The sequence below is a fragment of the Pristiophorus japonicus genome, chromosome 13 (assembly GCF_044704955.1).
Source record: "Pristiophorus japonicus isolate sPriJap1 chromosome 13, sPriJap1.hap1, whole genome shotgun sequence".
Lineage (NCBI taxonomy): Eukaryota > Metazoa > Chordata > Chondrichthyes > Pristiophoridae > Pristiophorus > Pristiophorus japonicus.
In genome coordinates, this window is record NC_091989.1 from 105963987 (window position 1) to 105982631 (window position 18645).

At 46.6% G+C, this 18645-nt stretch overlaps 2 protein-coding genes across 6 annotated transcripts in view; one reads left to right on the top strand and one right to left on the bottom strand.

Moving 5' to 3' along the window:
- csnk2a2b (casein kinase 2, alpha prime polypeptide b) overlaps positions 1-18645 on the bottom strand; it is a 147656-nt gene that overhangs the window by 116467 nt on the left and 12544 nt on the right. The gene's annotated exons all lie outside the window — the stretch shown is intronic.
- cfap263 (cilia and flagella associated protein 263) overlaps positions 1-18645 on the top strand; it is a 34959-nt gene that overhangs the window by 15933 nt on the left and 381 nt on the right. Inside the window, exons 6-8 of the mRNA XM_070897808.1 lie at positions 7273-7428; positions 11177-11284; positions 14802-14957. Coding sequence (XP_070753909.1) covers positions 7273-7428; positions 11177-11284; positions 14802-14957 — 420 coding nt within the window. The remainder of the gene's footprint in view (positions 1-7272; positions 7429-11176; positions 11285-14801; positions 14958-18645) is intronic.

The following is an 18645-nucleotide window of genomic DNA, read 5'->3' on the forward strand; positions in this document are numbered from 1 at the left end:
CAGACAAAATTTGGCACCGGACCACATAAGGAGCTATTGGGACAGGTGACCAAAAGCTTGGTCAAAGAAGTAGTTTAAAGGAGCGTCTTTAAGGAGGAGCAAGATGTGGAGGGGTGGAGAGGCTTATGGAGGTAACAAAAGCATTGGGCTGAGGCAGGGATGGACTGAGGCAGGGATGGAGACTGACGATATTACAGAGGTGGATGTAGACGGTCTTGGGAATGGAGCAGATATGAGGGTGGAAGCTGAGATCAGCAGCAAATTGTATGGCAAGATTGAGAATATTCTGGTTTAGCCTCAGACTGGCCAGAGAAAGGGATAGAGTTGGAGGCTAGGGAATGGAATTTGTAGCGGAGACCAAACGCAATGGCTTTAAGCAATATTTAAGCAGTGAGTTGAGTGATCAGTTTCTTTTTTTTTTTTTATTGTGTTAGTTGAGGGAAGAGAACTCCCTGCTCTTTGGATTCTTTAATGTCCACCTGGCTACAAGACCAGTCAGACGGGGCTGGATTCAACACTTGGGAATTCCTCCTTCATACGAACCCCTCCAACTCAAAAACAATTTATGAATCTACCTGTTTGTCCCGGAGAAACGTAGGATCCCGTCGGAGGCCTAGATTTGCTACACAGCGCATGGGGACCTGTCTTCGAGGTACATAACTCGAAGCTGGAGACACGTGGGCTAGGACAACCAATCACGATGCAGTATTCTCATTGATAATAATAGGAACTCCGTTTGTGTGAGTTCCCATTACTATCAATGAGAAAACACCCAAACACAACATAATAAATAAATAAAACACCTCACATATTAATTGAAATTAAAGTTAATTACCCGTATATACTCACGTATCATGCGACTTTTGAAGACCTAAATTATAACCTAAATTTGGGGGGTCGCATGATACGCGAGATACAAAATTTGCGGGTGTGAAGTGCTGGCCAAGAGTCGCGGAGGTCGGGGGGGGGAGAGAGTCGTGGAGGTCAGGGGGGGGGAGAGAGTCGTGGAGGTCGGGGGGGGAGAGAGAGTCGCGGAGGTCGGGGGGGCAGAGAGTCGCGGAGGTCGGGGGGGGGAGAGAGTCGTGGAGGTCAGGGGGGGAGAGAGAGTCGCGGAGGTCGGGGGGGGAGAGAGAGTCGCGGAGGTCGGGGGGGGGAGAGAGTCGTGGAGGTCAGGGGGGGAGAGAGAGTCGCGGAGGTCGGGGGGGGAGAGAGAGTCGCGGAGGTCGGGGGGGGAGAGAGAGTCGCGGAGGTCGGGGGGGGAGAGAGAGTCGCGGAGGTCGGGGGGGGAGAGAGAGTCGCGGAGGTCGGGGGGGCAGAGAGTCGCGGAGGTCGGGGGGGGAGAGAGAGTCGCGGAGGTCGGGGGGGCAGAGAGTCGCGGAGGTCGGGGGGGGAGAGAGAGTCGCGGAGGGAGAGAGAGTCGCGGAGGGAGAGAGAGTCGCGGAGGTCGGTGGGGAGAGAGAGTCGCGGAGGGAGAGAGAGTCGCGGAGGTCGGGGGGGGAGAGAGAGTCGTGGAGGTCGGGGGGGGAGAGAGAGTCGTGGAGGTCGGGGGGGGAGAGAGAGTCGCGGAGGTCGGGGGGGGAGAGAGAGTCGCGGAGGGAGAGAGAGTCGCGGAGGTCGGTGGGGAGAGAGAGTCGCGGAGGTCGGGGGGGAGAGAGAGTCGCGGAGGGAGAGAGAGTCGCGGAGGTCGGGGGGAGAGAGAGTCGCGGAGGTCGGGGGGGGGGAGAGAGTCGCGGAGGTCGGGGGGGAGAGAGAGTCGCGGAGGTCGGGGGGGAGAGAGAGTCGCAGAGGTCGGGGGGAGAGAGTCGCGGAGGTCGGGGGGGGAGAGAGTCGCGGAGGTCGGGGGGGGGAGAGAGTCGCGGAGGTCGGGGGGGGGAGAGAGTCGCGGAGGTCGGGGGGGAGAGAGAGTCGCGGAGGTCGGGGGGGGAGAGAGAGTCGCGGAGGTCGGGGGGGGAGAGAGAGTCGCGGAGGTCGGGGGGGGAGAGAGAGTCGCAGAGGTCGGGGGGGCAGAGAGTCGCGGAGGTCGGGGGGGGGAGAGAGAGTCGCGGAGGGAGAGAGAGTCGCGGAGGTCGGTGGGGAGAGAGAGTCGCGGAGGGAGAGAGAGTCGCGGAGGTCGGGGGGAGAGAGTCGCGGAGGTCGGGGGGGGAGAGAGAGTCGCGGAGGGAGAGAGAGTCGCGGAGGTCGGGGGGAGAGAGTCGCGGAGGTCGGGGGGGGAGAGAGAGTCGCGGAGGTCGGGGGGGGGGGAGGAAAGAGACCGGACCGGATCCGACCTGACCCCCGCTCTCCCTACCCCGGCGACCCGACCTCCGCTCCCCCAACTCCCCCCCCCCACCCGGCAACCCGACCTCCGCAAACACAGTAGAGGCTGTGGTTGAACGATTCGCGAACAGCTTTCACAGCAGAATCCACTCGATGTTTCATGTTAAGGTCTGTATTCGATCTCAAAAAAGTGACTCGCATGATACATGAGATATATGGTAAAATCATGTTTTGGGGACGAAAATTTAGGGGTCGCATGATACGCGAGATCGCAGGATACGCGAGTATATACGGTAAATGTTTTAGAAAAAAAATATTTTGGGGAATTTTTTTTAATGTGTTTTAACACAGTTTAAAATAAACTTACCTTAATGGACAGGTTTTTAACATAAAAATGTGTTTTTAAATTTAATTTTTATATGTTTTAAAACTCTTACTCTGGTAAAAGTAGGCTATGCGCCTGCTTTCACCAGGTGTAAGAGTTTGAAGGACATTCCCTGGGCATGATTTGGGCAAATAGCCCAATCTCGGCCATGCAAATGTCATTCCTGCAGGATGCATTCAATCTGTCAAGACAAATCTTGACACATCGGAAAAGCCAGTTTTCGGCGCATGCGCATTGCGCCCCGAAAACCGGCTTTTGCGAGGCCTCGCCGGGTCTGTGTGCACTCCGTACCATTCCGTTGAGGCCGAACTTTTAGCCCCAATATAGCCGGTGAATTGCGGACGAAAGACAAGTGTTCCGCTGCAGCTTACCGTTTTTGGGAAATCAGTTGGGTCCTATGCTGAGCTGGTCAGCAGGTTGGGTCAGGGAGGGGTGGGAGCGCATTCATGGGAGTGGGGCAATCGCAGGCGGCAGCAGTATTTTTGTGGAGCCAGGAGAAGAATTGCTGCTCTTCCTGATCCGACAAAAATTGCCCCCCAAAATGTATTTGCATTTTGTGGATTGGCCACAAGCAGTCCCTTTTTAAAAGCCGCTGATTAGGCTACTCGCCACCCAGTACATATTGGTGGCGTGGCATACGCTCCACACAGTTGTACCGAAAGGTTGTAATTGGGGTAAGAGGCAGCCATTAGGAGAAGGAAAAAAAGATATGGAGGGAAAGAATGGCTGATGTTCAGAGAAAGAGAGAGAGAGAGATACAGAATGAGAGAGATACTGAGGAAGAAATAGTGAGATGCCAAGAAAGAAAGTCAGGAAAAGAAGCACAGTTGCCAGCAACAAAGATTGACATAAAGGTACAAAAAAGGAGACACAAGGAAGAGAGTGATGGATATAGTAGAGACACAGAGAGCCTTGTTGACATAGCTCAGAGACATGATGCAAAAGACACCTCTGTTTAAAAAAGGGGGCAGACAAAAGGCAGGTAGCTATAGGCTGGTTAGTTTAACATCTGTAGTGGGGAAAATGCTTGAAGCTATCATTAAGGAAGAAATAGCGGGACATCTAGATAGGAATAGTGCAATCAAGCAGACGCAACATAGATTCATGAAGGGGAAATCATGTTTAACTAATTTACTGGAATTCTTTGAGGATATAACAAGCATGGTGATAGAGGTGTACCGATGGATGTGGTGTATTTAGATTTCCAAAAGGCATTCGATAAGGTGCATCACAAAAGGTTATTGCAGAAGATAAAGGTACGCGGAGTCAGAGGAAATGTATTAGCATGGATAGAGAATTGGCTGGCTAACAGAAAGCAGAGAGTCGGGATAAATGGGTCCTTTTCAGGTTGGAAATCGGTGGTTAGTGGTGTGCCCACAACTGTTTACAATATACATAAATGACCTGGAAGAAGGGACAGAGTGTAGTGTCACAAAATTTGCAGATGACACAAAGATTAGTGGGAAAGCGGGTTGTGTAGAGGATACAGAGAGGCTGCAAAGAGATTTAGATAGGTTAAGCGAATGGGCTAAGGTTTGGCAGATGGAATACAATGTCGGAAAATGTGAGGTCATCCATCTTGGGGAAAAAATCAGTAAAAGGGAATATTATTTGAATGGGGAGAAATTACAACATGCTGCGGTGCTGGGGGTCCTTGTGCATGAATCCCAAAAAGTTAGTTTGCAGGTGCAGCAGGTAATCAGGAAGGCAAATGGAATGTTGGCCTTCATTGCGAGAGGGATGGAGTACAAAAGCAGGGAGGTCCTGGTGAGGCCGCACCTGGAGTACTGCGTGCAGTTTTGGTCACCTTACTTAAGGAAGGGTATACTAGCTTTGGAGGGGGTACAGAGATGATTCACTCGGCTGATTCCAGAGATGAGGGGGTTACCTTATGACGATAGATTGAGTAGACTGGGTCTTTACTCATTGGAGTTCAGAAGGATGAGGGGTGATCTTATAGAAACATTTAAAATAATGAAAGGGATAGACAAGATAGAGGCAGAGAGGTTGTTTCCATTGGTCGGGGAGACTAGAACTAGGGGGCACAGCTTCAAAATACGGGGGAGCCAATTTAAAACCGAGTTGAGAAGGAATTTCTTCTCCCAGAGGTTTGTGAATCTGTGGAATTCTCTGCCCAGGGAAGCAGTTGAGGCTAGCTCATTGAATGTATTCAAATCACAGATAGATAGATTTTTAACCAATAAGACAATTAAGGGTTATGGGGAGCGGGCGGATAAGTGGAGCTGAGTCCACGGCCAGATCAGCCATGATCTTGCTGAGTGGCGGAGCAGGCTCGAGGGGCTAGATGGCCTACTCCTGTTTCTAATTCTTATGTTCTTATGTACCATCAGAGCGGGGCCCAAGTTTCCCCAGGAGTTGCTCCATTTTTTTTTTGCAATTCTCCCCATTTAATTTATTCCAGTCTAAGTGAGCTAGTTAGGTTTTTATTTTAAGTTTCGTTTTTTTTTCAAAAGGGGGTGTTACCAGCCACTGGTGCCTGTTTTGGCCATTCAAGCAAGTTTAGCCAGCTAAAAGTTACTCAAAACTAACCTAGGCAACCTGAGGCCACTTGTGCCCGCTCAGAAAAACCTTGTTGTGAATTAAGAAATAAGCGCAGGTAGCCTCCAAATGACAATGTTATGATAGGAATGCTAGTTTTTTTTTAAATCCCAAGCAGCGAGACTGGACAGGGTGTAGGTGCTATCAGCCTGATTAAACTGAGTATATTTTTAGTAAAGATAGCTAGATATTAAAGTATTGGAAAATCTTTGAAGATTATTTTCTCCGCCGCCCCCCCCCCGTCAGCTCAAAACTCTTCCCCCCCCCCCCACCCCCACCAACCTGTTTCTTGTAGCCCTCAGCGTGGGAAGGTTGTGGCCGGCCTGTGCGGCAGGCCACTCGGCCCGGGATAGGGGCGGCGTGCTTCGGGCCCCTCCCACACAGCCTGCAGCACATGCACACAGATTCTGCGGCGGAGGAGCTACTGCGCATGCGCGCACACTCTATCATGCATGTGCAGAGGTCCCGGCTGGCTCCGCCCACGAATCCAGTTGCCACGCTACGCCACCATGGAGGAGAGGCTGGGGAGTGGCCAAACTCGGCCTGAAGATTTTTGCCGCCCTTGGAGTTCTACAAAAGCGGCGCACCTCTGGTGAGTGCACCAAAAATCTGTACTGGCCAAATTTGGGCCCGTTGAGTGGTTAAATGCAGATTTCCAACCACTGTTTTCCACCCGTGAGTTCAACTCCAAGTGGAGAATAGCCACTTACTGACAAAGGAAGATTTGCTCCATGCACCGAGTGTAGCAAAATAGTAAACATATTTATAAAGAATGGATTAATATTTTTTCTATTGAGGAAATCATTCAATAAGGGAGAAAAATAGGAGATATACTCATTACTAGTCAACTGTACTCAGTTGGTAGCACTCTTGCCTCGGAGTCGGAGGATTGTGTGTTCCAATCCTGTCCCAGGTCTTGATGACATAATCTAAGTTTATATTTTAGTGCAGCACTGAGGCAGTGTTACATTATCAGAGGTTGCATCCTTTGGATGAAACAGTGAAGCTCGTCGTGTTGAGGAGGTTAGCAGTATTTGAATAAGAGCAGAAATCTTTTGGTATCCTGCCAACATTCCTCCCTCAATCCAAAATGGCTGCTGCATTTGCCTAGTAATGACCGTGAACTGCTTTGAGCTATTTCTGAGAGACATATTACATAGAATGTACAGTACAGAAACGGGCCATTCGGCCAAACGGCACAAGCCGTTCGTTAGACTGCACTTGCCCATAGACGTTCTATGGGGTATTGCATATCAAGTTCCTGTCAGCCAAACATCCAGCCAGCACAGCGCCATCTACAGGGCATCTTAGACCAAGCAACTGTGTATCTCCTTAACCAATCAGATAGAAGAAAGTTAATTAGCAGCGCAGAGTCTGAACCAGGAAGTGGAAGTTAGAATAGTGAATTCCGTGTCAAATCAGGTACAGAAAAGAAAGGGAAAGAGAGAGAGAGAATGAAAAGGTTATTTTAAAATCTCCTACAATAATTTAAACGTTGAAGGAATTTTTACAACACTTGAAAAATTAAATTTTCAGTGCCAGAGAGGTTGTTTGGCAGTAATTAAGATTTACCATGCTGTTAGACTGGAATGGATAAGCCCTAACATTTTGTGGCGAGTTTAGTCCATATCTGCAGTGTCCATACAAGAACATCACGCGATTCAGTACATTTGAATGGTGAGCCGGATGGTGAGAAGGTATTTCCGCACAGCTTACAGAAGAGCAACGCAACTCGGACAGCAACTTCCGGATTTTCATGTTTAACTGCTCAACGGAAGTTGCTGTCCAATTTACACATACATAATGGTGAGCCCTGCTAGCCTCACCACTATTTTCAAAGCAAAATCAGGCCCAATAACTGCTATATAAATATAACTTGCTTCTTTCGCTTAACCTCAGGCTCCCCTCTTGCAGAGCTCTGGTCCTCCAGCAGCATTGCCAGAGCTCGGAGCGAAGGTTACCTGTCCCCTCTGTCACTTGTGGTACAATGTGCGGTGAGGGGAAAGGGGAGAAAATAACGCTACCAACCAGGGAAAAGAGGACATTTTTCTCGTATTTGTTTCTGTCTCTAGAAAGAGGAGGCGGGGGAGATGCTGCGGGAGGTGGATTTCCATCAGCTGAAGATTGAAAACAGCCAGTACTTGAACCAGATTGAGCAGTACAATCAGGACCTCCTGCAGCTCAAAGTCATGACAGGGAAAACGCAGCAGGTTCTCAACTCCTACAAAGTAAGTTTTGATTGATGCATAATCAACAATATGGTGCTCACACATACATTGTAGACACTCTTACTCAGATAGGTTGATGCCAACTCACTGGCATGAGCTGGGAAAGGAGGACTTTAAAATATATATATATTTTTTTTCTTTTACTAATTCACAGAAACATAGAAAATGGCCATTCGAGCCTGCACCACCATTTAATATGATCATGGCTGATCATGAAACTTCAGTACCCCATTCCTGCTTTCTCACCATACCCCTTGATCCCTTTAGCCGCAAGGGCCACATCTAACTCCCTTTTGAATATATCTGACGACTGGGCTCAACAACTTTCTGTGGTAGAGAATTCCACAGGTTCACAATTCTCTGAGTGAAGAAGTTTCTCCTCATCTCAGTCCTAAATGGCTTACCCCTTATCCTTCGACTGTAATCCTGGTTCTGGACTTCCCCAAAATCGGGAACATTCTTCCTGCATCTAACCTGTCCAATTCCATCAGAATTTTATATGTATCCATGCGATCCCCTCTCATTCTTCTAAATTCCAGTGAATATAAACCTAGTCGATCCAGTCTTTCTTCATATGTCAGTCCTGCCATCCCGGGAATCAGTCTGCTGAACCTTCGCTGCACTCCCTCAATAGCAAGAATGTCCTTCCTCAGATTAGGAGACCAAAACTGTACACAATATTCAAGGTGTTGCCTCACCAAGGCCCTGTACAACTGCAGTAAGACCTCCCTGCTCCTATACTCAAATCCCCTAGCTATGAAGGCCAACATGCCATTTGCATTCTTCACCACCTGCTGTACCTGCATGCCAACTTTCAATGACTGATGTACCCAGGTCTCGTTGTATCCCCCCTTTTCCTAATCTGTTACCATTCAGATAATATTCTGACTTCCTGTTTTTTCCACCAAAGTGGATCACTTCACATTTATCTACATTATACTGCATCTGCCATGTATTTGTCCACTCACCTAACCTGTCCAAGTCACCCTGCATCCTCCTCACAGCTCACACTGCCACCCAGCTTAGTGTCATCTGCAAATTTGGAGATATTACATTCAATTCCTTCATCTAAATCATTAATGTATATTGTAAATAGCTGGGGGTCCCTGCACTGAATCTTGCGGTACCCCACTAGTCACTGCCTGCCATTCTGAAAAGGACCCGTTTATTCCTAATCTTTGCTTCCTGTCTGCTAACCAGTTCTCTATCCACGTCAATACATTACCCCCAATACCATGTGCTTTAATTTTGCACGCTAATCTCTCATGTGGGACCTTGGCAAAAGCCTTTTGAAAGTCCAAATACACCATATGCACTGGTTCTCCCTTGTCCACTCTATGTTACATTCTCAAAAAATTCTCGAAGATTTGTCAAGCATGAATTCCCTTTCATAAATCCATGCTGACTTGGACCGATCCTGTCACTGCTTTCCAAATGCGCTGTTATTACATCTTTAATAATTGATTCAACATTTTCCTCACTGCCGATGTCAGGCTAACCGGTCTATAATTCGCTGTGTTTTCTTTCCCTCCTTTTTTTAAAAAGTGGGGTTACATGAGCTACCCTCCAATCCATAGGAACTGATCTAGAGTCTATAGAATGTTGGAAAATGACCACCAATGCATCCACTACTTCTAGGGCCACTTCCTTAAGTACTCTGGGATGCAGACTATCAGGCCATGGGGATTTATCGGCATTCAATCCCATCAATTTCCTGACTAATAAGGATTTCCTTCAGTTCCTCCTTCTCGCTAGACCCTCGGTACCGTAGTATTTCCGGAAGGTTATTTGTGTCTTCCTTAGTGAAGACAGAACCAAAGTAATTGTTCAATTTGTCTGTCATTTCTTTGTTCCCCATATATGATTCTGACTGCAAGGGACCTAAATTAGTCGTCTCTAATCTTTTTCTCTGCACTGCAAAAGCTTTTTATCGAAGCTTTTGCAGTCAGTTTTTATGTTCCCTGCAACCTTACACTCATACTCCATTTTCCCCTTCCGAATTATACCCTTTGTCCTCCTCTGCTGAATTCTAAATTTCTCCCAGTCCTCAGGTTTGCTACTTTTTCTGGCCAATTTATATGCTTCTGCCTTGGATTTAACACTATCACTAATTTCCCTTGTTAGCCATGGTTTGAAGCACCTTCCCTGTTTTATTTTTATGCCAGATAGGGATGTACAATTGTTGAAGTTCATCCATGTAATCTTTAAATGCCTGCCATTGCCTATCCACCGTCAGCCCTTTAAGTATCATTCGCCAGTCTAGCCTAGCCAATTCACGTCTCATGCCATCGAAGTTACCTTTCTTTAAGTTCAGGACCCTAGTCTCTAAATTAACTGTGTCACTCCATCTTAATAAAGAATTCTACCATATTATGGTTACTCTTCCCCAAGGGGCCTCGCACAATAAGATTGCTAATTAATGCTCTCTCATTACACAACACCCAGTCTAGGATGGCCAGCCCTCTAGTTGGTTCCTCGACGTATTGGTCTAGAAAACCATCCCTTATACACTCCAGGAAATCCTCCTCCACCGTATTGCTACCAGTTTGGTTAGCCCAATCTATATGTAGATTAAAGTCACCTATGATAACTGCTGTACCTTTATTGCACACATCCCTAATTTCCTGTTTGATGCCATCCCCAACCTCACTACTACTGTTTGGTGGTCTGTACACAACTCCCACTAGCGCTTTCTGCCCTTTGGTGTTCCGCAGCTCTACCCATATAGATTCCACATCATCCAACCTCATGTCCTTCCTTACTCTTGCGTTAATCTCTTCTTTAACCAGCAACACTACCCCACCTCCTTTTCCTTTCTGTCTATCCTTCCTGAATATTGAATACCCCTGGATGTTGAGTTCCCAGCCTTGGTCACCCTGGAGCCATGTCTCCGTAATCCCAATTACATCATATCCGTTAACAGCTATCTGTGCAGTTAATTTATCCACCTTGTTACGAATGCTCCTCGCATTGAGACACCGAGCCTTCAGGCTTATTTTTTTAACACTCTTTGTCCTTTTAGAATTATGTTGTAAAGTTGGCCCTTTTTGATCGCTGGTCGCTGAATGTGGTCACTGGAAAGGCCAGCATTTATTGCCCATCCCTAAGTGGTTTTTTTTTTCACCTTTTGATATTCGAATCCGATGGTGACAGCTTCTTCTCTCTGCCTACTTCAAGTCCGATGTGAAAATGTGTGCTAGGCCTAGTCTCGACCTAGATCGTACTGGTACAGGCCCACGTCATGAAATTACCCACAACTGGTAGAAAATTGGCAGCTTCACTCACGAGGTGGTGATAAAACCTTACATAGTGTAAGGTGATCTGCTGAGATTTTGGGCCTTGTACATTGTTGGACCATTGTGGAGGGAGATCCACCTTGCCTGGAATGTGTGCTGTTCTTTGGAAATGCTTGATCCTAACAATTGAGGAGGTGTTTAGGACCAAATGGTAGCGGATGATTAAGGGAGGTGAATACTGGTTGGAATTCTAGCTACTGGGATAGGTGCTAGGTGGGTTGCTAGCTTGGGGAGCCTTGGGAGGAGAGGGGTTCGAGAGGCTGTGAGGATTGAGTCCGGAGATGTTGTGGCTGGAAGTGGGGGTTGCAGATCCGAATGGGGTTGTAGCTGAGTGCAGCGATAAAGCCTGATAGTACTGGCTGGGGCAATGGAAGAGACAGGACTCAATTAAAACAAATTGTCATGGTAAAATGCCTATTATGCTTTCTAATCCTGTGACCTCCCTCTTGTAGAGAGACCTGCAGAGAATGCTGGCAGAGACGGAGCAACTTACCAGTGAAATTAAATCCAGACATGAAATGCTTCAGAAGATTGAGCTCGAGACTATAGAAGTGGAAGAAGTAGGTGGTAAAGAATGTATTTTGCTAGAAATTACTCATGTATAATTTTTAATTAAAAACAATTACAATAGGATAATGAGAGAGAAAGCTAAAACAGTTGCTCCAAGAGTCACAGAATCATGATGGTCAAGAGTTACACAATTAATTAATTATCTTACACACTCTTAAAGATTCACCTACTAACTAGTGCAAACACAAACCGGCCCATTTAAATGTAGCAATTGAAAACGCAATCATTTTTTCACTTCTCCGCACCCTCTCCAATTTCTACCCATTTCAAGTAGCTGTTTCCAGTCCACTGTGGCCAAATCACTTCTCAACTTAGCAAAGTTAGTTTTTCCACAATTTGGGACTTTTATTCCTGGTCTATTCTTGTCCTTAACCATAACTACCTTGAATCTGACTGAATTATGGTCACTGGCACCTAAGTGCTCTCCGACTAATACCCCTTCCACCTGCCCAGTTTCATTCCCCAATACTAAATCCAAAACCGCCCCCTCTTGTGTTACATACTGACTAAAAATGTTCACTTGAATGCATTTTAAGAATTCCGCATCCTCTATACCCTTCACACTATATTTCTCCAAATCAATATTAGGATAGTTAAAATCCCTTACTATTACTGCCCTATGGTTTTTGGACTTCACAGAAATGTACTTACATATTTGCTCTTCTATCTCCCTCCCACTGGTTGGAGGTCTATAATCCACACTGCCCAGCAGTGTGATCACCCCTTTTTTATTTTTCAATTCGACCCATATGGCCTCATTTGATGATCCCTCCAACATACCATCCCTCCTCACAGCTGTAATAATTTCTTTAATCAATACCGTGACCTCCCCTCTTTTTACCCCCCTCTCTGTCTTGTCTAAAAATCCTGTAACCAGGAATATTGAGCTGCCAAACCTGTCCCTCTTACAGCCATGTCTCTGTAATGGCTATAATGTAATACTCCCAAGTGTCTACCTATGCTCTTAGCTCATCCGCCTTATTCGCTTTACTCCTGGCATTAAAGTATATACCATTCAACACAGGAAGACTTTCTTGATTACTACTTACTAACCTTTGTTTGCTCTGTCTTATAGATACACTTTCTACATTCTTGCTATCCAATTTCAGCTTTACTTCCTTTCCTATTGAATTTGTTCTCAGGTTCCCATCCCCCTGCCAAGCTAGTTTAAACTCTCCCCAACAGCACTTGCAAAACTCCCTCCGAGAATATTGGTCCCGGCGCTGTTGAGGTGCAACCTGTTCCAGTTTGTACAAGTCCCATCTCCCCCAGATGCGGTCCCAATGCCTCAGGAATTTAAAGCCCTCCCTCCTACACCAACTTTCCAGCCACGCGTTCATCCTCTCGATCCTTCTATTCTCATTAGCATTTGGCACCGGTAGTAATCCGAAGATTACTACCTTTGAGGTCATACTCTTTAAATTTTTCTCCAAACTCCCTAAATTCTGCCTGCAGGACCTCATCCCTCTTTCTATCTATGTCATTGATCCCAATATGGACCACAACCTCTGGCTGTTTACCCTCTCCCCTCAGAATACCCTGCATCTGCTTTGTGACATGCTTGACCCTGGCACCAGGGAGGCACCATATCATCCTGGAGTCACGTCTACGGCCACAGAAACGCCTCTCTGTTCTGTTCCCCTAACTATTGAATCTCCTACCACTTCAGCTATTTTATTCTTTGTCCCTCCTCCCTGTGCAGCTGAGCCACCCGTGGTGTCTTGGACGTGGCCCTGGCTGCACTCCCCACTGGCACCATCGCCTTCACCAGTACTCAAAAGAGAATATCGGTTGGAAAGTGAGATGGACTCACGGGGGACTCCTGCACTACCTGCCTAGCGTTCTTCATCCGTCACCCACTTCCCCTCTGCCTGCACGCTTTTAAGCTGCGGAGTGACCACCTCTTGAAACGTGCTATCCACGTAGCTCTCAGCCTTGCGGATGCACCAGTGACTCCACCCGATGCTCAAACTCCAAAACGTGGAGCTCGAGGAGTTGGAGACACCTCGTGCACACATGGTTGTCTAGCCACGCGAAGCGTTCAGGACTTCCCACATGCCGCAGGACATGCACTCCACAGGACTGAGCTCCCCTACCATCCCTCTATTTAAACTTATCTGGTTAAAAAGAGAAAGAGAGATACTTACCAATCAAACAGCTAATCACTTACCTGCTCGGCCGAGGGCTGTGAGCTCCTTGCCAAAAGCGAACGCCTCACCGACTTCCGTGCCTCCTGCTCCTCGGACTCCTGGCCTCCCGAACTCTCGGAACTCCCGACTCACCGAACTCACGGGGCCTCCTGACTCACCGAACTCATGGGGCCTCCTGACTCGCCGACCTCCTGTCTCGCCAAACTCACGGGGCCTCCTGAACTCTTGGACCTCCCGACTCACCGAACTCACGGGGCCTCCTGACTCGCTGAACTCACGGGGCCTCCAGACTCACCGACTTCCCGACTCGCCAAACTCACAGGGCCTCCCGACTCACCAAACTCACGGGGCCTCCCGACTCGCCAAACTCACGGGGCCTCCCGACTCGCCAAACTCACGGGGCCTCCCGACTCGCCAAACTCACGGGGCCTCCCAACTCACCGACCTCCTGACTCACCGAACTCATGGGGCCTCCTGACTCGCCAACCTCCTGACTCGCCAAACTCACGGGGCCTCCCAAACTCTCGGACCTCCCGACCCACCGAACTCACGGGGCCTCCCGACTCACCAAACTCACGGGGCCTTCCGACTCGCCGACCTCCCGACTCACTGAACTCACGGGGCCTCCCAACTCAACGACCTCCCAACTCGACGACCTCCCGACTCGCCGAACTCACGGGGCCTCCCGACTCACCGACCTCCCGACTCGCTGAACTCACGGGGCCTCCAGACTCGCCGAACTGCCGACTCGCCAAACTCTCGGGGCCTCCAGACTCACTGAACTCATGGAGCATCCAGACTTGCCGAACTCTCGACTCGCCGACTTGGAGGGAAACTCGGAGGAGATAGTGTTACCATGCATTTGCTGCCCTTGTCCTTCTAGATGGTGCAGGTCACGGGATGGCGGTTCTGTTGAAGAAGCCTTGGTGAGCTGCTACAGTGCATCCTGTATATATACTTTTATAGCTGAGATCAGCTGACAGAACAGTAAATGAATTGTAACAAGCTCTAACTCTACCTATAGGTAAGAAATTTAGTCAATAAGTGAGCTGGGTGATTGAAAGTCTCCAGCTTTTGAAGAATCAGAATGAAGACCGACGGTTATGCACTTTTCCAACTTGGTTACTGCCCACCAGGCCACCCTTGCATCCACAAATGTTAAACTGATCATTCTCCCACTCACGTCACATGCATATGTTTTTTTTCCCTAGGGCTTTCTCACGGAGATCACTCCTGACAAAAAGCTATTATCTACGAGCATCAGTCCTGTACGAAGTATCACAGCAAAATGTCTGCAAGAATCAAAGTTCAGCTGAGTCTTTATTATACAATTTGTTTCTCCCTTTTTCATCTACAGGACAAAGCTAAAGCTGAGGAGCTAAACAGGAAGTTTCGTAATGACATTTCCAACTACAGAGTGCCAGAAGTTCGTGACTACATGGTTGAGACACGGAATCGCTCCGACCTAGAGAAAAAAGTGAAAACCTGGGAACGTAAAGTGGATATTGCAGAGGTGAGTGTCACTCTGTCTGGGTTAGTGAAGTGATGGTGAATGTGACTACATATAGGCTGCTGACCACGTGACCTGTGCCTGGGTAGCAGATGCATGGAGTTGTATCTATGTTCCAAGAGTAACTCTTTGTGGGCGATAGTGGTATGTGTAATTATTTCTGAATGACAAAGGTGTGTCTTAAATGGCAGAGTTTGGAGTGACAGAATAGGAATGACAGAATAATAAAAATTTAAATTTTTAAGAAATTTTTCAAAAAAAATTGTAATTTTCAAAAAAAGTTTGTCCATCTTTATTTCGGGTTGGCCTTTTCCCCATTTGAGAGCCCCATCTTTCTTTTGCTCTCGCTAACTATTTAAAAAAATTACAGACTTTTAAGAACTTATTCATTTCCTTGTTCGCTGTCGGTGAGCATTCTGTGTTTTGATTGGCTGCTTAGACAGCTTGTTGATGTCACAGAGTCTGCACAAGGGGGTCCCCAATAACTTCATTTGATTAGATTGAAGGACGGAAAAACTGAAGTTCTCGACACATTGATCGGGTGATCCTGTGTAAAAAGTTCTTCAGGGCCAGTGGTGAACGCCTTCACTTCACTGCTGACCGCAAATTCTGGACCACTATCTCTAACAGTTGACTCATCAAGGGATATGCTTGTGAGGAAGATGTTTGATGTCTCAACATTAACACATGGGTTATTTTTGGCATAACGACACTGCCCCAGCAGTTCACCTTTAGTTCATCTCATTTGTGACATTGAACTCTGTGAGGTCAACCTTGGAATCACATCACCCATATATGTCATCACATGTGGAAGTCTACAAAAGTATGTTTCATCCACAAATCCTGCAGATTATCGGACTGTGTAAGAAATGCATTCTCCAGTGTATTGGACATTATGAAAGTAGATAGAGGCAGAATGAGCTTTGGATATAAATACATATGCATTTATTGTGCTCTCTAATTCTAAGGCTAAGGCTGGGTAACATCTATGAATGCCACCATTCTCCCACGAGTCAGTCTTCCAAGAAATGGATTTTAACTTTGGCTGCCAAAAAGCATTAATCTGTTAATTAAGCCAGGAAGACATTGATTAGGGAAGATACCTTTTGGGGTCTCAACCTGGAAATGGGACAATCAGACACAATGTGCATTATTTTATGTCTATTTGGACTTTGCTGTAGAGTTCATGAATTTGAAAGTGAAAGGAGACATTGAAGCCTGTGGCATGGAGTGAGGGAGGAGAGAGAAATAGATGGAGTTGTGAGAGCATGGAATGTGCGGCCCTGAGTGACATGGAACAGTAAATGTGCGCTGCGTTATGTCATGGTCTGTTGGTAATGAGACTTACTACACTCACTATTCTCGAGGGCAAAGCAGTGCTTTACAGATCTTTGTTCTGCTGTTCTGTATGTCTCCGACTTGCTTAATTTCTGTTCATCAATCTTGCTAATTGATTTGAAGTCTGGGCCCAGCTTGAGGATGGTTTGTTGATAAAACTGCCTTCCAGAGTGGTTTGGAGAGAAATAAAGTTCAGTGGGGACTAGTGATCCAGGATTGTGTGAAACCTAAAGGGTACAGGGGCAGGAAGCTGCAGGTATTGGTTTGAACCAGACTGTAAGCACTGTCATATTTGACCCTGAAATGAGCTTTCGATCACATATCCACAGCATAACTAAGACCGCCTATTTCCACCTCCGTAACATCGCTTGTCTCCGCCACTGCCTCAGCTCACCTGCTGCTGAAGCTCTCATCCATGCCTTTGTTACCTCTAGACTTGACTATTCCAGCGCACTCCTGGTTGGCCTCCCACATTCTACCCTACGTAAACTAGAGTTGATGCAAAACTTGACTGCCCGTGTCCTAACTTGCACCAAGTCCTGCTCATCCATCACCCTTGTGCTCGCTGACCTACATTGGCTTCTGGTTAAACAACGCCTCGATTTCAAAATTCCCATCCTTATTTTCAAATCTCTCCATGGCCTCGCCCCTCCCTATCTCTGTAATCTCCTCTCCACAATTCTCTCGCGATGTCTGCGCTCCTCTAATTCTGCCCTCCTGAGCATCCCTGATTATAATCGCTCAACCATTGTTGGTCATGCCTTCTGTTGCCTAGGCCACAAGCTCTGGAACTCCCTGCCTAACCCTCTCCGCCTCACTACCTTTCTTTCCTCCTTCAAAACTCTCTTTAAAACATACCTCTTTGACCAAGCTTTTGGTCACCTGCGCTAATTTCTACTTATGCAGCTCGGTGTCAAATTTTTATCGCTTAAGACTCCTGTGAAGCACCTTGGGACGTGTCACTATGTTAAAGGCGCTATATAAATACAAGTTGTTGTTGTAGTTGTAGAGACACAATGTTCGCTTATGGGAAATGTAACAGAACCATTGCAAGAGGACATAGCTCATTAGAATATTACACTAGTGGCAGCAACTGGTGTGACATACCTATTTCCATCACAAATGTATTCTACAGAGTATATTTTAATCCCTTATGGACTGATTCTATCAATTGATTTTTAAAATATTTGTAACATCAGTAATCTGCTGTGGCTTACTGCTTCTATGTTTTATCTAACTTGGATCTGAGGATTAGTTTTCGCTTGAATGACAGTGCATGACTTAGCACCTTTTTGAGTACACAGGAGAATGTGGCGGGCATCCCACATGATTTCTACCACAGTAATCGTAGTTAAGGGTAATAATTATAAATTACACTCGCAACGCGCATTAGGGCAGAGGTTTTAGTTAATAGAAGTTTTGGTTTGCTTATGGAAACTGCCTTTGTGCCATGAGCACGAGTTGAATGTACTGGGGAAAGCCCAAATCAAACCCCAAAATCAAACCAGGGCTTCATCAATACAAACTGGAAGCTGTGTAGTTATATATATATATATATATATAAATGAGAACCAACAAAAACTTTTAATTGAGACCTTTAGTATTGTGTGTTTTCCATGCTATTTAATAGACCAATCATTTTGTGGGAAACACAAAAGGACCAATGAGCACTAAGTAAATGTTGTGCAAAGCTACTACTAAGCGAGGCCAACCCAGAAGCACCAGTAAAGTCATGTAAAGGTGTGAAAAAAATTAAAGAAAGAAAGATAGCAAAAGTATAGAGAGACTGTGGTGAGGGTGGCTAAGGGCCATTGCTGTTTTGTTGGATCATCCTGTGAACACAATTGCTGCTACATGTGCCTACATAATAACAGTCACTGCACTTCAAAGTAGTTCACTGTATGTGAGGTGCTTTGAAATGTTTGTGAGCAAGTCTTTCTCTGATATTTGTATTGCTGTGTGCTCTGGCCTTTTTTTTTTAAAATGGGTCAAATTGGATCAATTAGTAAAGGAACACTCATGAGATGCACAGAGAGTGGGAAACAAAAAGAAGACAGAAGCATCAGAAAGATGGGGAGAGAGCCAGAAGGAATTGGGGACAGAGAGATATGGGGTGAATTTTCAATTTTACTGCTGTGCGAAAAATGGGCTGTAACGGATTGTCCGCCCATGTTACAATCGGCTAATTTTCTTCTGTGTTGAGGACATTGGAATAGAAAATCAACCAGGGTGTAAAACAGACAACTAGAACCTGTTTTTTTCACAATGGTAAAAGTGAAAGTTCACCCCGTAGAGATACCAAGCATCACAGACATAGAGAGAAAGGGAGACTTGAGACGAAGCCAAAAAAATA